At 38.9% G+C, this 21986-nt stretch overlaps 1 protein-coding gene across 1 annotated transcript in view; it reads left to right on the top strand.

The window, feature by feature from the left end:
* NALCN (sodium leak channel, non-selective) overlaps positions 1-21986 on the top strand; it is a 302683-nt gene that overhangs the window by 212966 nt on the left and 67731 nt on the right. The window contains 3 exon segments of the mRNA XM_046664759.1: positions 2494-2630; positions 3950-4088; positions 21109-21182. Of these exon segments, the coding sequence (XP_046520715.1) occupies positions 2494-2630; positions 3950-4088; positions 21109-21182 (350 nt within the window).

Raw genomic sequence — 21986 nt, forward strand, 5'->3', positions numbered from 1 at the left:
GAGCCTACAGATTGAGAGTTTTGTTTTGAGAGCTGTGGAACACCACTGAAGGGTTTAAGCCAGGTGAGAAGTTTACTACGACTGCGGATGGAGAGCAGATGCGAAGGAGCCAAACCAGATGGGGGACCATAGAAGGGAGTGCGGGAGCCCAGGGAAGCACTGAGGGGGATCCAAGAACGCGCAAGCTGAGAGGTTTTCAGAAAAGAGCTCCATGTTTTTTGTTTTGATGACATGTCCTGATGAATATACCAGTTGCCCTTGTGTCTCTTTGAAGACATTTAATTCTCTAAAATATTCATACCAGTCCTGGTACACCCAGGGCCCCAGTGTTGACTAACATAATCATGTGGAGCCATTCTCCTGCCCAAGAAGTCTCTGGAAGTAGAAGTCGCGCCTTCATTTTTTTTCTAATTTCTCTCTTTGCTCCTCACCCTGTGCTCCCAGCACTTTGTTTATATCTCAGCTAGAGTAGCTATTGTATTTTATTGTCATTATCTGTTTATGTAACCATCTTTCCATTATAATGCAGGCTCCGTGAGGGCAAATACTGTGTCTTAGTTATTTTTATATGCCTAGAACTTATCTCAGAACTTGGCCTATGGGATTTGCTTTGTAAATGACTGCATCAATATATAAAAAAATGAGTCAGCAAATGCATGAATTAAACACCTTATTTCTGTTCTATCTCCCCTGCCTGTCTTCGGCCTTATATAATTGCTTGTCTCTCTGGTCTGATTTAACATATTAACTGCTTTTTCTTTTTCTGCCTACTCGACTTACCACTGACGAATATTTTTCTACTGGTCATGCCGATAACCAGCAGAAAAACTTTTGGAAAATAAATCTCTTCCTCATGAATCTCTTTGTTCATACGTGGAACCATTATTCTAATTGCCTGCATCTCATGGAAATGCTGGCACTTTTTGTTTTGTGCCTTTGGGAGCTAATTCTTTATTACTGTCCTCATCATAACCATCAAATTATTGAGAACGTGCTGTGCTCAGTGTTCCACTTAGGGAGGGAGGGGGGAGGCAATGAACAACGGTGGCTCCTTCCCTAAATGAGATTACCACCTAAGACAGAAAACCGAAGACAAGCCACAAAATTCAACAAGATGTGCAGGTGGCTAAGGTAAAATATTTTTGTTATATGAAACCAAAGGGTGAGAACACTTTTTGTAGCAGAACAAGAAAGGAGGCACATTTTCCAACCTAGAAATCAGGACATGTAATCTCACTATGAGCTCATAAAGCTATTGGACGACTGAGCCACATATTGTACTGAAGTTGGGGTGCTCCCCCCAGTGCAGCGCCCATGTTCTCTCTGACCAGTCTGGATGCCCCCATGGGGGTGGGAGGAAAGAGTTGCCATCTCTCTTCCTATTATGGAACCTCTCTCAACCTCTCTTGCGAATCTTTCCACAAACCCAAGACAGATTGGAATTATAAATTAAAAGCGTCCCCACAGGAGATAGGAAGCTGATGCCTTTGGAAACATGCTTCCCTCCCCTGACCAAAACTGCTACCTGGGTTAGATGTACTCTTCGAATAGGGTCAGTGTTCAAAGATTCAGTTTGGGGAGCCAGGACAGGAGACGGGCTGGACGTGGGGATGTTGACTCTGGTCTGTGGAGAGGTCTGAGAGGAGGGAGTGGTCAAGAGAAGGAAGGAAGGCTGCAGGAGAGTTCAGCCTTGGGAGGGGAGAGAAGGGGTGGCGAGAAAGTGTGGAAGTGCACTACCTCATTTTCAGGTGAGAGTCCTGCCAGCCAAATCCATCCTTATGATGTCTCCTTAGCTCGGCCTTGGTTCCAGTTTGTGATGTTCATTAAGCCTCAACTTTCTGAAACCTAATTTGTAGAAATATAAAAACTATATTATAGAAATAGAAATAAATAAATAAATAGAACCACTTGCTTGTTGTTTCTCGCAGAGACATTTTGTGGCACGTAATGTAATAATTCCCAAGCATCTTTACAGCTAAACAGAAAACTCTTGCTTTATGTACCAAATGTATTGTTTCCATTTGAGCTTCTCTTTTTAATCTGCTGGAACAAATGACCAATTTTCTTGACATTTTCCCTCTTTTCAAATATTACCCCTTAGGATTTGTGTTTATTTTTTATTCTTTTGATTTCTAATTCTAGCACATATATTTATAAAACAAATTTTATTGTTTAAATATGTTAGTGATAATAAATAAGCAACAGTAGAAAATAATGTATGGTATGAAAGGAGCTTATATTGAGGAGTAAAATAACATACATTTTTTTCTTCTAATTTTTTTCCTGGTTTAGTTTTTTGTTTCGCTTAGTTTTTGATTTTTGTTTTCCTGGTGCTCAAGGTTTGAGCGCGAGAGCAGTCTACGGCAGGTGATGGAAGTGTCCTCAGTGGGTCTCTGCTGCCATCTACTGTGCCTTCATGTAACAACTCACTGTGTCTTTGAAAAAATCCAACAGTCTATAGATTCCCCTCTTTTCTTCTGTTTTTTTCTTTAGTTAAAGCAAAGTGAAGCAAATGCAGACACCAAAGAAAAGCTCCCTTTGCGCCTTCGAATCTTTGAAAAGTTTCCAAACAGACCACAAATGGTGAAAATCTCAAAGCTTCCTTCAGATTTTACAGTTCCTAAAATCAGGTATGAAAGCATGTCTTCGCTTGTATATCTCAAATACACTGTAAAAGATTCGTCTTCCATCTGCTTCAGCCCTTCTTTCAAACTCATGTGGGTGTGGGTTTTTTTCTATTTTTAAGTTATCTATAGTTCTACTCTCTCTACCTCTGTTTTTGAAACCCTTGACCCCTGTATATATAGCAATATATTCAGAGCAGAGTCATTTGACGACTGGATCAGCCGCGGCAAGCAGGCTGCTTCCCACTGCTTCTCCCTGAGATGCTCCCCAGGGATTTGACTTCCCTGGTAACTGGTAAAGGTGCTCGAGGTTGCAGAGATGGCAGGTAGACAGCAGCCTCGGACCCTCAACCATGTAAGGGTGAAATTGCCTCTGCCACCCTTTTATTTTCAAGTCAGTAGAGAAGCTGCCACTGCCCAGGCTTCTGTACTACTGTAACAGCATCTGTTTAGAAAGCCATGTCTGACTGGAATATAATTTGTCTTCCACTTTTTAAAAGAAGAACTATGGCATTTTCCACTCACACTAATTTGATTTTCTACCACTGTGCCCTCCAGTTAAGCAGTTGCCTAGAAGATGCTTTAAAAAAGATATTTGTGATAACGAAGGGAAATTCTTTCAGATGTAACTCAATAATTACAAATGGAGCCAGCATGAAATGAAATATGACATTTTTTATGTAACTAGTTTTAAAGACAATTCTATGGTGGGATTATAAAAGTTTGAGACTGGATGTGCTGCCATAATATTTAAAATTCAAATAGAAATATATTTGCATTTCTGATTTTTTCAAAAAAACAGAATTTCAAACCTGAAAATACGAAGTATAAAAGAGCCATAAATTAGATTCAAGATTAGGGGTTATTTGAAAAGATGTTATTTGAATTCTTACTGTGTGTTAGAGATCAGGTGAAGTAAGGTTCTTTTGAGTTATTTTGAGTCTTTCGATGTAAGATTATCTCTCAAGGATTCTTATGATGAGTGGAAGTTCAGAGAGGTGAATTAATTCTTTAAAGGAGAAAAAAAGTATCTTATTACCTCAGTAGGATTAAAAAATACCATCAATTACTGAATATTATTGCTTAAAAGTTATTTCAGGGACATTGCTTTTTTTTAAACAGGAATGACTGAAGATTCAGAAAGCTTTCTCTAAATTAATTCTTTTAGTAATTAAACTAAACACCATTCTTGGTATGGCATGCCTTGTTTTCCATGAACTTTTGTCATTGCTTTATCTTAGCTCAAGCAAACGCATCATTGCACAATGTCTTCATTGTTCCATCTCATTAATAATGCTGGATGTATGTGTCCTTCATTTGCAAAGGGAAAGTTTTATGAAGCAGTTCATCGATCGCCAGCAACAGGACACTTGCTGCCTCTTACGAAGCCTTCCGTCGGCCTCGTCCTCATCGTGTGATCACTCCAAACGGTCTGCAATTGAAGACAAGTACATTGACCAAAAGGTAAGAATCACTGTCTCAAATTACCACATTTCTCGTAAGCATATATGTGAGAGAAAAGAACCACATAACCGTGTGGCGTCCTGAAATCTAATGTCCAGGAGACTAATGAGAAATAATTGTATTTGTTGAAAAAAAATCACTAAACCTAACATTTGTAAATTTATGAATTTAAATGTTGCACTTCTCCAAGTCCACTTTTGAGCCGTGCCACATAGCAGCCGTGTGAGCTCGAATAGGTCGCGAGCCCCCCCAAAGCTGCATCTTCTCATGTCCAGAAGGAAGGGCTCTGAGCTCTAAGGTACCACCCGGATCAGGGGTGGCCTGTTTGTTGCCGTCTGTGAGAGACCATGCTTAGTCCAGTTTTTACCGCAGGGAGAATAACCAGAGCAGTTTCCCCAAAATCAATCAAAATAACTACCACTTACTGAGTGCTTAATATGCGGCAGGGGTTATCTCTGGGTGCATTATCTTACTCATGTTCTGATTTACCTATTTCTTTATCATTCGAAAAGCAGATAGGGAATTTTCTTCCTTAGACTCCACAGTTAGAAAGTGAAAGATCAATAACAGAGTTTGTAAAAGAGATTAAAGATGAGAGTTTGTAAAAGCGTCTAATTCACTTGCAAAGATTTCACTTTACAAGTCCTAGTTTAGTTTTTATTCCTTTAAATTGTTACTGCCTTTTTTCTATTGCTTATAATCAAATACACATTTCTCTCTTATCATGTGAAAATAAAATACCAGCTTCACCCTCTGAGATTCACTGTTGCTCCCCAATCTTCCCCACCCCACAAGGAGCAGACTGCCGGAGCACCGGGGCTTTCTTCTCACCTCCTTCGTTTCCCCCATCCCCTCCCGAGAGAAGCTTGAACTTCTCCCCTTTCTCTCTCCCCAGTTCCTCGGTTCTCTGCTGCCAGTCAGTGATTTTGTTCTCCATGACTATGGGGACGATTTCCTTTGCAGGATGTGTCTTCTCGTTCAAGGGTTTCCATTGATTCATTTTCATGTTCTTTAAGTCCTTTACACATGTTGTTCCTCCATGTCCTAGATGCCAAGATTGTAGATGGCAAGTCTGATGCCAGCGTCATTTTTTTTTCTTTTGAAGTAAATTAGATTTCTTTTTCTTTGGTTGTTGCTTGTTTTTTTGGTTTCCTGGTTTCTTTGGGGAAGCTCGGAAGACTTTCTGCATATCCTTGGAGTTACGAAACTTTACCAGGGGTCCCAGTCCCGCAGCCAAGTGGTTAAAGTTCCACACGCTCTGCTTCAACAGCCCAGGTTTGCGGACTCGGATCCGGAGCTCAGACCTGCTCCACTCACCAGCCACTCTGTGGTGGTGTCCCACATACAAAAGAATAGAGGAAGACAGGCACAGATGTTAGCTCAGGGCTAATCTTCCTCAAGCAAAAAGGAGGAAGATTGGAAATAGATGTTAGCTCACGGCGAATCTTCCTCATCAAAAAAAAGAAACTTTACCAGGATATATTTTGAATCTTCCTCATCAAAAAAAAGAAACTTTACCAGGATATATTTTGAATGTCTTTTCTGTCCAAACTGCCCAAACTGGGAACTCTTTCAGCTTGTAAACTAAGATATTTGTCAAGAAAATTTTCATTCATTATTTTTTTCGGTTATTACTTTTCCATCTGCTCCTTTTTCCTTCCGCCTTTTGCTTATGATTGCCATCTCTCTCTTTTTATTCTGTGCTGCAAGATATTTGTTCTGCCTGATCTTCCAGCCCACTAATTTGATCTCAACTGATGTCATCCTTTGCTTTTAAATTTTGAATGAAAAATCATGAAATCTGTGTTTGTGTGCATGTGCACTCAATACTCTTAATTTTCCTTAAAGACTTTTACTCTTTTTAAAAAATTGCTACTAAACTATTTACAGCTCTTCTGCACAGTTGTGTTTCATTCCGTACTGTGTACAGGGTATGGGAGCAGAAGTTCTTATGTTGGTGGATAATCAAGTGAGAGGATAACAGCCTGGTTTCAGCCAATCCGTCTGAAATTGCGTTTTTACTCGCTAGAACATTTATTTTTAAAACAAACTCATGGATAAAGAGAACGGATTAATGGTTGTGAGAGGGGAAGGGGGATGGGGGTGGCGAAAGGGGTAAAGGGGCACGTATACATGGTGACGGATAAAAATTAGAATATTGGTGGTGAGCACGATGCAGTCTATACAGAAACTGGTAAATAATAATGTACACCTGAAATTTCACAATGTTATAAGCCATTATGACTTCAATAAAATGATTGAAAAAAAGGTTATTTCCAAAGCAGACTTGAAGCCAGAGGTGTGGATGAAGCCCCAGGCTGGGCTGTGGTTCTGACCAGCGAACTCCAGGAAGGGTGTCCAGAGCTGATATCATTTGTACTCGACGTGGCAAATCCACAACATGCTTTTTTAAATCCCTAGTAACAATATCCTTCTGGAAACACGAAATTGGAATCTTAGTCCATGAAAATTTATTTTCTCCATAAGAGGAAACATGATCTCTCTTAAATTTCCTGAACAGAATATTTTGAAATCGGCAAGGCAAAAAGTGAAAAGATTCTTGGCAGGTGTGTGGCTGGGGGGTGGAGGAGGAGTCTAAGGGGACTTGGTCGCACCCTTCGTCTGGTTGCTGTTGTCCCTGTCAGGCCATCTCTGTGCTGGGCGAGGTCAAAGAACTCCAAATGCCATTTCTGACATCTCTAATGTCTTTATATTTTGGTGGTTTCTTTTTATCTTCTCATTTAACAGTTATTTTTAACTAACTGAAAGTAAGATAACGATTATAGTTTTATTCCATAATTTTACATTTGAATCTTTCTCATGATCTCCTAAAATTTAATGAAATAGCAAAGACACTGCTCCTTGGTGGTATCCAAGTCACTCAGCATCTAAAAGAGACTAGAATTTGGGGTCAGACCAGTGGCGTGTGAGTAAGTTCACACACTCCCCTTCAGCAGCCTGGGGTTCTCAGGTTCGGATCCCAGGTGTGGACCTGTACACCACTTATCAAGCCATTCTGTGGCAGGCATCCCACATATAAAATAGAGGAAGATGGGCACAGATGTTAGCTTAGGCCCAGTCTTCCTCAGCAAAAAGAGAAGGATTGGCAGTGAATGTTAGCTCAGGGCTAATCTTCCTCACCAAAATAAATAAATAAATAAATAAGTAAAATAAAAAGAAAAGAGACTAGAATTTTTTGAATACTGCAGGCAGTCCCCCATCTATAAGGTTGGTTGATTCAAACACATAATATGTGACCTTATACAAGGAAAATTATCGGTGGTGGTCAGGTTGCCCTTCATCCCAGGTAAGCTTAGTTGGCCCATATGTAGGTAAACTATGGTTGGAATAATACTGTTCATCTCTTTATGGCCTTCATTATCTGGGTAAATGCTCCAGTTCGGAAAGTGGGATGCGGAGGACATATTTTCTCCATCTCAGCAGCAGCTACCCTATCGTAGCATCAGCAAAAAGGCTTACCTCGGCTGCCTTCCATTCTTAAAGCTTTGACTTTATTTAGGTTGTCAGCAAAGTTGACTTATTCCTTTCGGGATCCACTGTTTCCAGCTTCAGCTCCCCTGGGTTCCTTGCCATCCTTGTTGAGTGCCATTGGGCCAGGGAAACCCAAAACAGAGAATCCCACTTAATGAATTTCAATGGTGAGGATTTAAGGAAAGCAGAATCAAAGAGAAAGCAGGCTGATATTTGTATTTTTAAATATGGCAGGCCTTTTTTATTTTTAGTAAGAAACCCTAAAGCCACTTAAAAAACAAAAATACATAAACACACAACAAAAATCCTGAACAGAAATCATACCACTGTTTGCCCCCCGATAAAGTATTTTTCATCAAGCACCTGGAAGTTTCTGTCAGAATCCCAACTGCCTTTGGAAATGCCAATCAGTGTCAGGTGGACAGCAAGGTCCTTCACTCTACTCGGAGAAACTCTCCCTGCCCCATGTAATGCAAATTAAGGCTGTTTTCCTTAAAGAGCAGTAAGAAATAAAAAGAAAATGAGAGGCTGGCTTCTTGGTGATTCTCATAACATGACAAAAGGAGCAATAAAATAAAACTTTTCTGTTAATGATCACCGGTAAGGAGACACTTGTGACTCCCAGTGCACTGGAGGGAAGCACTTGTCTCTTGCCAAGGGAAACATGGAGTCCCCAGGAACCTGAAGATCACAAGTTAAAGAAAAAAAACCCCTGACAACAAAAGGCAGGGGGTTGTTTTTGATTAAACAATGCAGGAAACACAATAGCACATGTTAAGCAAGATTTTCTCCAAGTAATTACCCTGGCTTTGAACAACGTTGGTAATTCCCATGGCAACCTCACTTTGCAGAGACTGTGTTTTTAAAAATAGCCCTGTTGGATTACCTTTATCTCATAGCTTAAAATACCTGTCCTTCTCGCTGTAAACAAGGAGCCAACAAAAATGTAAAATCTTTAAGCCGCGTTGCAGATCCTAAAGCACGAAGACGGGAAATAGCGTCTTCCCTCCGCTCCTTGGGGGTGAATGGCTGCCCTTCCACACTCCATAGAAACGGAGTTCCCGAGGGCTAAGTCCCACGTTCCTTTCCCCTCACGCCCGCACCGGGGCCATCTGTGCGGGCTTCCCTCTCTTCCTGATAAAGGATAAACCTGCGTACCCTGAGAGGAGTTTTTCTAGTTTCCAAGCAGAAGGAAATCAGGCAGTGGTTTTTTACTCATTTTTTCTCCATAGGCTTGAAGTTAAACCCTAGGCTTCTTCAGTAGAGTGCTTGTGAATACACTGTAGGCGGGGAAGACAATTCCTCTACCTTCTAGGTCCTTCTGGGTGATCTAAGAATTCAATTGACATGATACAGAATAACAGGAGAAAATCAAACAAAGCTTTATAATGTGTACACATGGGAGAGACCCAGGAAAGCTGAGGAACTCGCCAGAATGGCCAAAGCCTGTCGCGTTAACTACAGTCTTCAGCTGAAGACAAAGGAGGATGTTGGAGGTAGTGGTTTGGATCTTCAAAGGGGAGGAAGGCAGTTTATATGGAGATGGAAATGCAAATGGGCCAGCTCCAGACAGTGACCGGAGACACATTTACATTGCACTACAGTCATCTCAGGTGTAGCTCCCTCCTGGCACAGGCCCTCTGTCTCAGATTCTTTTAGGCAGCTAGCGGGAAGGGCAATATTTCTTTCAGAGTCTTTTTGTCCTCAAAAGTAGTCAAGGCAAAGAGATATATTTTGGGTGGCCAATTCTGATCCCCCACAAAACCAAGCTGTGAACCTGGCTTTCCAGTAGCCCCGGTAATAAAAGCAGCCTGCTCAGTCTCCAGAGTGAAGCATCTCCTCCAAGCCAAGCTTTCCACTGTGGTTGGGGCTGGGGACTCTCCCTGCTCTCTGGCTGAGCTCCCTGATCTTTCTGCCCTGCTGTCCTGGTTGACGTGCTGTTTCTGAGGTGAGAACCTATGATGTTGGGAAACATGAGGGAACCTCACAGCGTCACATCATCCTGAGACGCATGGAGGGATGACGGCTGTCCCAGCTACCCCCTTGTGCCCCTGCACTTCCTAGTACAGTATCAGAACCCATATGATAAAGAACAGTGACTAATTTTCCAACAATAGGGCGATGTCTGCTCTCTTTCTTACCCGCCTCCTTTCTGCTAAGCATTTAGCAAATTCCATAATAAACCTTCACAATTAACAGCCAACACATGTACAAAATAAGGAGGAAAATGATGCAAGCAATTACTGTGTTTTCTCTACCATTTTCATTTCCATAAGTCTTCAGCATTCACTCAGTCATTCAACAAGCATTTATGGAACACATTATTCATCTGGCATTCTTCCAGGCTGTAGGAATTCAACAGTGAGCAAGATGTGAACTCTGCCTTTGAGAAGCTTTTAGTCTAACAGGGAGAAACGTGTAAATGGATGAAAGTATTACAGGAACATGAGACATGACCCCCTAAGTCCTTCTTACAGGAGCAGGTTGATTAAGCGAGATAGGAGGAAGGTGCTCCAGGCACAGAGGGAAGCATGTGGAAAGGCACAGAAAGCATAATGTGCTTGATGTAACTGATTGTGAGAAATAGAATAGAATAGTGATTAAGAGCAGTAATAGTGATTGTGGTGTAGCTCCCAGTCCTCATCTGTAAAATAGACGGAATTCTTATTTTCAAGGTTTGTTAGAAGAATTAAATAATATATGTTAAATGCTTAGCATCGCACGAGGCATAGCCTATGTTGCATGCCTGTCATCCCAGATAAGAAAAGTCATTGATATTAAACCATGCCATGAAGTCAGACTCAGCAAATACACTTATGTTCACCTGTCAAGACAAATGACTTTTCCTTAAACAAAGTAACCTTCGGATATAACAGTCTAGTTGAACACAATACATTAATTACTGATTTATTTTCCTTATTGATCATGAGTCTGATTTTTTTTTTTTTTGGTCTGATTTTCAATGATATTTCAGTTACTACCCCCATTGTCTGCCTAGTGTCTTAGGCTCTCAAGAAGTAAATGAAATTGTCCTGAAAGGATTTACTCTTCACAAAGCCTTGTTGATTGCCGTGCAGCATTTTATAATTTTCTCTGTGATTATAGAGTGTTTGATGATTTGTTCCAGTAACTCTGCATGTAGCAAGTTACTCAGGCTGATCTGTAATTTCCAGGATGAACATTTACTCACTTAAAAAACGAGAATAGCCTATTTTCATCTCTAGGGTTTGACTCTTCTGGAAGAATTTTCTGAAATAATAGCTTGCCATCTCTGCAAGGCTGTTCAAGACATGTCGGGGGGAGAGGCATGGGAGGTTACAGGGGCCACCGCCTGACCGGGGTCTGTGTGGCAGGGGTGCGGGGCAGTGTGAGGGGGAGGAAGACGTGGTGTTCATCAAATATGAAAACCCCATGAACTTCTGCCTTTAGCGTAAGAATGCTTTAGTAGAGAATTGATTGCCCATTTATTCACACTAATGGAGAGGAAACAAAAGATACATAATATAAATGGAAACCTTTTTATTTGTTTTTATTGATCTTTGCAGTACGTTTTTGAGCTCAGATCAAAATGCAGCTGCGTTCGAGCGCACCTTCTTCCGTTGAAGGTTGTTCATCGAGGACCTTTAGATGCAAACAGTGTGCTGGGCTCTGGGTGAAAAACGCATTTTGCTGCTGTCACTAACATGAGAGTAGGAATTCCCTATCAGTGATTCTTTTTGCAGAATATTTAATCATCTAACCATTTTTAGTTTGGGATTATACATACAGAATTTGTTTGCATTCCTTGGGTGTACGTTCATTGAGAGTGAAAAGCAAATCAGTCTAGAATTAAGAATCTTTTATAGGTAATATAGAAGGTTTTTAATCAACAGTTTGGGGTACTACTTCCAAAACAGGTTCCAGAGAACTGAAGGTTGCAGCTAAACCTATCTTTGAAATTATGTTTAGCTCTACAGTCCTCCGCTCCATAACAACATTTCAGTCAACGACGGATCGCACATACAGCAGTGATCCCATAAGACTAGTACCTTAGAGCCTAGGTGTGTAGTGGGCTGCACCATCTAGGTTTGGGTAAGTGCACTCTATGATGTTGCACAATGACGAAATCACCTGACAACACATTTCTCGGAACGTGTCCCCATCGTTAAGTGACACATGACTGTACTTTTTAACATTCTTCTCTTTTGAGCCTAGTTGTGCTCGTAAGTTTTCTTTTGCATTGAGTGATATGCCAGTCTCAGTGTGTTGGAGTTGCTGCTGCTGAGTTCTTGTTATTCGGACCTGACGTTCAAGTACAAGTGACCCATAATTGGAGACCAGGGAGTGCTCCCTCATATTATCAGAGGGCCACGGATTCTAAATGCACAAACAGCTGCACGGTTAAAAGCATCTGGCATTTGCTCCCAGAATCATAAACCCACTCATCTTATTTTTTAAATCTCTGTAGATTTTCAATCTTTGTCTTTCTGTTTATATGAGCTATAACCACAAAGTCATTTTGTCTTTTACTTGTATAATTTAAAACCTACTTTGCATATATTGTCATTTCTTACCAGTAAGCTCTGTATATTAGACATCTCTAATTCTTTTCAATAATTGAAGATATTGGTTTTCCCTGGTTCTTTGCATCAGGGGTTTTCATTATACTGGTCCATCTGATGTGTAAAGGGTTGGAGATTTGACCAAAGCTACAATGACACAGGCTACTGCTTTAGTGACTAAAGCATTGTCGCAAAATTCAAGTGCAAAAAAATCAAGCCAATTAAATTTCCAATATCATTTTAGTTTCTAGTTTTACAAGATTTTCCTATATATCAAGTGAATTGATGCATTTCAAAATAAGCAATCCTTCTTTGTCATTTTTACCTCATTCACACTGGTTATTTCAAGGATTCACTTCATAAGAAAAAAAATGTAGTATATTAAAAATGTATTGGTTATTTAAATACATTTCAAGAACCAACCATGGGGGCCAAGCCAGTGGCGCAGTGGGTAAGTTTGCACGTTCCACTTTGGCAGCCTGGGGTTCGCCAGTTGGGATCCCGGGTGCAGACCTATGCACCACTTGTCAAGCCATGCTGTGGCAGGCGTCCACATATAAAGTAGAGGAAGATGGGCACAGATGTTAGCTCAGGGCCAGTCTTCCTCAGCAAAAAGAGGAGGATTGGCGGCAGATGTCAGCTCAGGGCTAATCTTCCTCAAAAAAAAAAAAAGAACCAACAACGCACAGTGCTAGACAATGGAATAGAATGTAGGGGACAAGGAATGCACTCTCCTAGTCATATGGAGCTTATGATCTGGTGGAATTCACAGAGAGTGCTGGGTGCCCTGGAGTCCTAAAGAGTGAACATTTGGTGTGTGTGTGCGTGTGTGTGTGCACACAAAGGTATTTATATATATATATTTTTAACTCATGCCTGGTGTTTTTCAGAGTTCAGAATTTATAATGTTAAAATAACTGAAGAGTAGAGATCTTGACCCCTCATCTAAAACTCTCTTTTCACAAAATTCACATCTAAGACATATGTCAATGTTCATAACATGATATTATAACAGCATTTGCTTTTATATGCATTGTAATATGACTTTTTTAATCTTGTTGCCACCTACACTAATCACTTTCCCCAACATAATGTCAATTCCATAAAAAGTTTATTTCATAGAAACACCTTGCCATACACATGATCTGTCAGATGCACTTTGGGATTAATTTTCAGCTCACGGGTGCATGAAAAATTCAAATACAGTCAAATGAGGTACCTACCACCTTCAACCTAAGTAATTTCAAGTAATTGCTTATTTCCAATTACTATATTTTATGTGGGAGACTTATTCAATAAAGTGGCTCATTACAGTAATTGCACTACATCTTTCTAGCAGAAATGGCATTCATCAAGCCCTGTGCATTGGACCATGATTTTGTGCTTTATGGTCAGATGTTTTTATAAACACTTTCCCATTTATTATCAATCTGTTAATATTTTTAAAGTTAGAAAAGAAAAATAAGGGCTCTCAAACTTTTTTCCCAGTTATAAAGAGAAATGTATTGTTAACAACTCCAGATCAAAAAAGTTAGTTGAATAGTTGCAATATTTGTGGTTTTCTTTCTCAAATAAATATTAATGGCTTCATTTTTAAGGGAATTACTGGAATGAAATTACAGTTCTTTAGCTCTAAGCCCTGTGGGATCCCAGAGGAATCTAATATTCCGTGACAAGTCTGCGGTTACTCCCAGGTGACTAAAGAAATTGAATTAATATTCTGGTTAATTGAAAGTTGTGATGGATCCCTGACTTTTGGAATCAGTAAATCTAGAATATGAATACTAGAGCCATACTGGCTTTAATGGGTTGGAAAGTTCGTTGATCTCTTTTAGTGTTTCAGGGTGGTTATTCTGAAAATCAATTATGCATATATGGAACAAGGGAAAAATTGGCTAGTTTAGGTTTTGCATTAAGATTTGGGGTAAGTAACAGCTTGTTATATGTGTAAACCAAATCTTTCAAATCAAGTAATGTTTTATTACGGTATATTTTGGAAAATGCTTTTTTTTATACTGTTAAGTGTAGTGGTGGTTCACATCATGACGTAGTGAAAAGATTGGAACACTGAAGCTGTACAATCGAGTTCTAATCATAATCCTGCAGTTTATTATCTGGGTAATCTCAGACAACTTAATTTCTATGAATCTTGGATTTCTCATCTGTGAAAAAGAGAGAATAATACCTACCTATGAGGATTCATTTGAAGATTAAGTTTAAAATATGTATATTTTATGTATATGTAAAATATGTATATAACACCTCACCACGATCAAAGAGCCAAGAAAATTAATAAAGACTTACAGGACTTGAAATATAGTTTAATGAACAATTTAATTTAATTCTTCATTGAATGGACAATTCTTCATTAAATGACTAGAGAATACACATTCTGATTGAAGAGCATGTGAATGATTCACAAAACATGACCGCTTACTATACCACAAAGAAATCCTAACTATATACCCAGTCGGTATCCTAGAGAAGACATTGTTTGACCAAAATGCAATAAAATTAGAAACCAAATAGCAAGTACAAAAAACACCCACCCATTTTGAAATTTAAAAACCGCCTCTAAATAACTTGGGGAGCATAGAAGAACCCACAATGGAAATAAAAAGTCTAGAACTGAAAAATAGTGAACACAATATATGTCAAACTTGTGAGAAGTAGCTAAAAGCATTTTTAGAGGAGAAATTATTGCCTTGAATGTTTAGTCAAGAAATAAAGTCTTGAATAATCTTCCAAGTATTCAGCTCAAGTATTTAGAAAAATATCAACTGAGAAAATATTAAGATGGCAGAAGGAAAGAAATGGTAAAGATAAAAGCAGATATTAATCAAATGGGGGGAAAAGAAGCAATAGATAATATCAATAAAACTTAAATTTCGTTCTTTGAAAAGATTAATAAAAGTGGTAAATCTGCATCAAAATTCAACAAGGAAAAATGAAGGAGCCTTCTGGAAAGTTGGCAGAGGCATTGGAATAGTTTTGGAATCTCCTTGAATTCCCATATGAAAATAAAGAGAATACCTAGATAACAAAGCCAAAAATCCATAGACAACATTTACAACAAAACAAGGTAATCTACAAACCCTAAATAAAAGCAGGTGCAGACAAACCAATAGCCCATGATTTGCATGGCATCTTAGTTTGTTTGGGCAGCTATAACAAAATACCACAGACTGGGTAATTTAACCGATAAACCTTTCATTTCTCACAGTTCTGGAGGCTAGGAAGTCCAAGGGGCCAGCAGTTCAGTGTCTGGTTCCTCTTCCTGGCTCACAGATGGCAGCCTTCTCACTGTGTCCTCCCACAACAGAAAGAGGAAGGGCTCTGGTCTCTTCTTCTTCTGATAAGGCGACACTAATCCCATCATGGGGGCTCTGTCCTCATGACATCATCCAAACAATTGCCTCCCAAAGGCCCCATCTCCTAATACCATCACCTTGCGGGTTAGGGCTTCATCATATGAATTTTAGGTGACGCAAGCAATCCGTCAGTAACACGTGGTATAGGTGCCTGCGGGGAAGAAGCCAAGGTTAGTTACAGGGCATCTAATGTTTGTGGGAACAGGAGGACAGCCTCTTAGCTCCACACTGAAGAACATGCAGGAGTAGGATCAGAACGGAATGGGCCAGTGACAAGAGGGAGAAAGGAAAAAGCAGATCCAGTTAAAGTTAGAGGTGTCAGGGGGGCGTGGGAACAGAGCCAGGAAATCCCAGAAAGAAAGCTCCTGTGTTTGATTGCTTTATTAAAGCAGCAGAAGGGGAGGCTCTGAACTGTTCAGAAGAGAAATACTAAACTATTCAGGAAAACTAATTTTGCATAAAAATGAGCAAGAGAAAATTATTAAAGTCAAGTTCCCTACAAAATTTATAAGAAAAAAAGAATAAGGAACAGAATACTGTCCCTGTAGGTAGTGAAGGCAGGCCATAAAGATGTGCCACAAAGAACTCAAACTGTAGCAAAGTATTGCAAAATGAGTTAAAAGACGTTACAAATTACCTAGGATTAGAATAGCAACATAAATATGAATTAGAAAAACTCATACATGAGGTGTTAGAACTCAGGAGAGAGTGATAAATAAAAGCAATTAGACTAAACTAGAAGAAACGTAGAGTGATTACACACATTAGCTGATATCTTAAGAGAAATAGAAAATGAAGGAGAAATTTTAAGACATCAGAAAGAAATGAAGAAAGAGATGAAAATGATTTGAAAGAAGATGACAAACTGAAGAAAGTCAAAGATGGTCCAACGGCTAATTATAGAAGTCCTGAAAAAAGAAAACCAGAAGAGTAGAATAAAACAAGTACTAAAATTTTTGAAATGTAAAAAGATTTGAAACTACCGATTGAACACACACACCGTATACCTGAAAATATCAACCATGAATGACTACAAATAAGACATATTCCAGACAAGTTATAGGTCTTTAAATTAAAAAAAAAAATTGCTAGCTAGCTCAAAATGAACAAGTGATTATTATAAAGGAAAGAACATTCCATTACCATCAAACCTTTCAGCAGTAATGCTTTATGTCAGAAAAAATTAGAGTGACGTATGTAGGATACCCAGGGAGAGAATATGTGAGCCAGGTTTCTCATATCCTGGAAAACTGACTTCCAAGTTTAAAGGGACAAAAAAACTATTATCAAGATGTAAGGGGGCTGGCATAGTGGTTAATTTAGCACACTCTGCTTCAGCGGCCCAGCATTCTCTGGTTCAGATCCCGGGCATGGACCTACACACCACTCATCAAGCCATGCTGTGGCAGCATCCCACATATAAAATAGAGGAAGATTGGCGACAGATGTTAGCTCAGGGACAATCTTCCTCACCAAAAAATAAAAAAAGAAGGAGACTAAAATATATAAAAGCTATTTTCTCTGCTAATATAAGTATAGTAAAAGTATACAAATGGGAGACGAGAATGGGAAGAATATGTGCAAACACTTAAAATATTCATTAGTTGCTTTGTTGTGTTAGAATTGAGATTGTAATTCTGAACTACTGTCTGTGAAATGTGAAATAAAACTAATGAGTAGTTATGCGATAGTCTAGTTCTGTCATCTTCCGTGTCCTTGATAATCAAGAGTCTTGATGTAGGGGGGAAATAAAAAACATAGACATCATATAGAAGAGGTTAGGTAAAAGCCCTTCGTCCTGGATTTAAATGGAAAAAAACAGAATAAACTCAGCTTAAAACAGTGACCAACTCAGTAGCAGTTGTATCGCTAGAGTCTAGATTATGTTCGTGAAACACGATTTCTCAATGAATAAACCAGAGCTTCCTGGAGGAGATGGTTGATTTGAACGGGAAGCCTACAAGATGAGCTTGGAACATCTTGTCATACCTCAGAACAAGGAAGCTGTGCCAAACACTCCAGAATCACGTCAAAAAACCTGTGGCCAAACCTGAAAAAAGCTCCCCATGAGCACAGTTGGGATAATTTGACCTACAAGAGGGATGATAATTGTAATAGATTGAAACCAATCGAATACATTTGAATCATAATGACATTTTTAAAGTAGTAACTAGTCACCATGAGAGGATGATAGAAAGTCAGTTAATCATATAAAAACTAATAAGATAGAATCAAGCATTCATCTTGCCCTTTCCTTATGAATTGTACTACTGAGTAGCCAAATAATACTTGAGGGGAAGTACCTCCTTATAGAAGTATTCGAACTAGTAAATGAAAAAGAAACAACAGTTTTACAAACTGAAGAAGCAGCAATCTCAGCAATGAACATCAATACGACTAACATGACAAGCAGGCATTATAGGCCTCCTGGTGAAAGACTATGACACCACCAATGGCCTTGTCAAAGGGATCAAACCTGCGTCTGATGAAACTCTGGACCCAGCTGCCAATTTGTGGGAAATACAAAGAACACAGGAACGTGGTGAACTATACCATGAACATGTACTTAGCAAAATCCAGACTCCCAGAGACCACAAGTCAAATGGCCCGGGTTCTTAAGCTTTGGGGAGGAAAGGGGAACCTGTAGATTAAAACACTTCAAAGACATTCATCAGCCAAAAGTCAGCTAGACCCATCCATTTGCTGTGTCCTTCAGGTCTGAATTATTCAATCATGAATAACTCTATGCAAACTGATTTGAACTTCCAGGCTCTTGAATTCCATGTTAAAGTGCACAATTCTAGAAACATCTTTTAAATTAAAACTTAAGACAAAAATGTCATCTCTGTATTGTTTGAACATTTAAATTTAATTTATTTGTTTTCGAGCATTAATTCAGTCAAAGAATGGTTATCTTGTGGAGTTGAATGTATTAGGTTTAAAAACAAAATAAAACCACCAAAAAAAGAGAAGCTTTTTCATCTAATCTTTTATTTTTTTCAATGCAAACTTTATGTAAATGTTACCCATACCCTTCTTTTTATGTCCTACGTCTATGATATGTTTATATCCAGAATTAACAATTACTGACACGTTTCATAGCTGTAATGGACAATTTCAGATCTAAAGTTACTTTTCATGAAATAGATCTCTGTTTTCCTTAAGTGTTTTGATTTCAGGTGACTGTCAGTATCTTTTGGAGCCAGAAGAGGGCACTGCAGAGCAGTCTAACAGTCACTTAGAGAACATCCTTTGCTACAAGAAATGTGCAAAGCTTTACTACGGAAATAAGAAAAACTGAAGGGAAATTGATAATCACTCTAGGCCTTCTTTATTAACTGGGAGAAAGAACAGTTAAAACACATAACTATCTAAATACATATCTAGACTATTAAATTTAGCCAGATGGATAGATAGGTAGAGATAGATAAAGACAGAGATAGCTGTAGATATCGCCTTTCTTCTTTCAAGAACATCCCAAAGCTGAATTAAAGTTCTCCTATTACCATATTTATTCTGCTACTTCTGCTATTATGGAAACAGTTCTCAAGTACTCCCTTGTGCAGATTAATTGTGTATTTTGTTTTAATCGTTCAGGTTTAGGACAAAGGAGGCTTGGTTGCCCTTTAGCAAGCATATGCAGTACAGAAATAATTTTGGAAACAATATGATAACTATTATTCCCAGTTTCTGCAAAGGTTTTTCCCCCTATGAAGAACACTATTTTAAGCGTCAGCTGCCCTGTTACAGGGGCCGTAGCTGGGTGACTGAGTTCAGACCGTTCGCTTACACTAAGGGAAAGACAGCTAAGACGCGTCTTTGTCCTTCGAAGAGGGAGTGAGAGCTGTGGGGTCCGCAGCCCTCTCCTAGACTTGCACTCTGGGGGCCTGCTAGCCCAGGCGCTCGGGTATCAAAGGATCAGAAGCCTCACGTCAGGACCTTTCAGCTGAGTGTTCTGTCTCCAAAAGTGACTCTAAACAGCATTCCGCAGGAGATGTGCTGTCAGCCCGGGGAGGTTAAATCAAGGCCAAAGCCGAGAGGAGAAGACGCAAGAAAGTTTCATTGTACATCATGGTAAACAGCCTTTTGTGCACTACCCTGAATATATAATTTGCAAAAAAAATGACATCCGCTTTTGTTTCCTTATCTACACATTAATTTACTCTCCTAAGGATTCTAGTGAATAATGAAACCAACTCAGTTTTTCATTATTGAAAAAAAGTGAGTGTACCCCCTTTCCTCATGTAAGGGAAATTGCAATGTGTTCAGTGATGCTTCCCTTTATTACAGGTCTGCTGTGAAATATGAAAATTACATTGCTGGCTATAATGTTATCTAGAATGTCGGTTATGGCTGAAAAGACTAATTTATGACAACCAGCTGTTCCCCAGCTGTGGCTGTATGCACGTACAGGTTGACATTACAGCATTTGTTTACAGGTTTCTTTGCAGACTGGAGCTCTGTGACTCTGCACTTCAGTTACCTAACCCTTGTTTAAAATGGTCTATTTTTACTGAATACAGAGTTGTTCTGTTTCCTGCTTTTTTTCTTCCTTCAAGGCCCAATACACAGCTGCCACGTCTTCAAAAGACTTCTTTGCTAACCAATTCAGGCACATTGTTCTCCTGCACCCAGAGTCCCACGACCCTCTCATCTTTCCTACTGAGCATGTTGCCCAGCGCTTCACTATCTACTGTATCATACTTTTCACTGATAGTCTCATGTGTCACAGCCTTGCCTTCCTAACTAGGCTTTCAATTCTAGGGAGCAAGAACTCTGATTCTAGTTACCCTATATCTTCAATAATCACTAGTATTGTACTAATGCTCAGTAAAGCTAACCTCATCTATTTGTCAAAATGAACAGGTCATTGTCCAGTTATCGTCTTTAGTCTGACTACTGGAGTTACACCTTCTAGTTATTTGTTGTTAGGACTCTTCCCAGGGTGGTGTGCTTCCCTGTTCTTTCTCTGCCCTCTTCCTGCCCACTCAGCTCCTTGTACACCTGTCAATCATCTGCTGCACCTATCGAGCAGCACAGAGCTGAGCTGGGGAGTGTATCTTCTGGTTTATGGTCAACCTCCAAGATTTTTTTCCTTAGTTCTCTTCCCTGGAGTAACTTCATCATTGCCAACTCGGAAGAAAGCTTGGAAGCTCATCTCATTTGTCTCATGCTTGTAGGGAAAACAACTCCTAAACTCATCATTGAGAGCAGTATTGGATCACAGGCCAAGGACTTGAAACAGACGTCGTGAGGATTAGAGAACATTTTACTAAACAGTGACAATAAGCAGTCCAATATTTGTTTCAACGTTAAATTCTTTGGAAACTGAAAAGCCTGTTTAGATGTAGGGCAATATTATTACTAGTGAGCACAACAGAGCATCACCCCCATGGCTGTGACGTGTGGCCCCACAAGTTTGTTTGCAGTTCTGTCCACATAAAAGCAAAAATAGAAATTAAAATTAAATGATAGAATCAATTGAATGATGATAGTTTAGTGAAAAAAAATCACATTTACTGTTTTATTAATGTTATCTATTTAATGTATTTAATGATTCATCGGTATATTATCCCTTTACATTCCAAAACTAAAGTCAGACTCATAATTTTACAGCTTCGCAAGTCTGTTTTCAGCATCAGGGCAAGGAACCTTCTGGAAAAGGAGACCGCAGTGACTAAAATCTTAAGGTAACACCATTAAATGTTAATACATATTTGAACACAAGTGGGATTATATTAAGCAAAAAAAGAGCTTTTTTTTTAATGAACTAATCTTCTGAGTATCAATATACATTTTCTTCTAGGAAGTAGGTTTGGGTATCTATATATTTATAAATAATACTAAATACATCATTACTGTCTTCCCTGAAAGAATAACATTTTATTAGCTCAACTGGCCATTTCTTTTCTTTTTATGCATTTAAACATAACTTATAAGTATAAACATTTACAAAAAAGGTGAAAATAACTTACTATTATTCTTACAAGTTGTACATCTTTTGTGACATCTAAAGGACAAATCACAATCTAAAGGAAAAATGCTAAAAGGGTAAGCTTTTTGAAAGTAATTATGATTTATTGATTTATTAAGAATAAATTAATTTAAAATGAGTCAAAAGCATATCCATTTTAGAATGCTTATGAATTTGTATAATTTTAATGCTACTTTCTAAAATCTACCTTGAAATTAAGTATCAGAAAGAAAAATTAAGCTAGCCACGTAAGAGTATTTTATATGACTGTGTTATAATATAGAGTAACTGGATCATTATAAAAATTCATAAGTATTTGGAATGTAATTTATTGGTGCATATATTACATAGACGTATGTGAATGACACAGCTAAGTATTGGGAGCTGGAGGTAAAATGGTTGACAAGGCAAGTGGACAAATTCTTACTTGGATACCTTCTCCAAACTTGTAAGTGGAAGAAGTTAGATTGTCTTCTACTCTATCTTCATTACTAAGAATAGTCAATAAAGCATTTTTGCC

The sequence above is a fragment of the Equus quagga genome, chromosome 6, assembly GCF_021613505.1.
Source record: "Equus quagga isolate Etosha38 chromosome 6, UCLA_HA_Equagga_1.0, whole genome shotgun sequence".
Taxonomy (NCBI): Eukaryota; Metazoa; Chordata; class Mammalia; order Perissodactyla; family Equidae; genus Equus; species Equus quagga.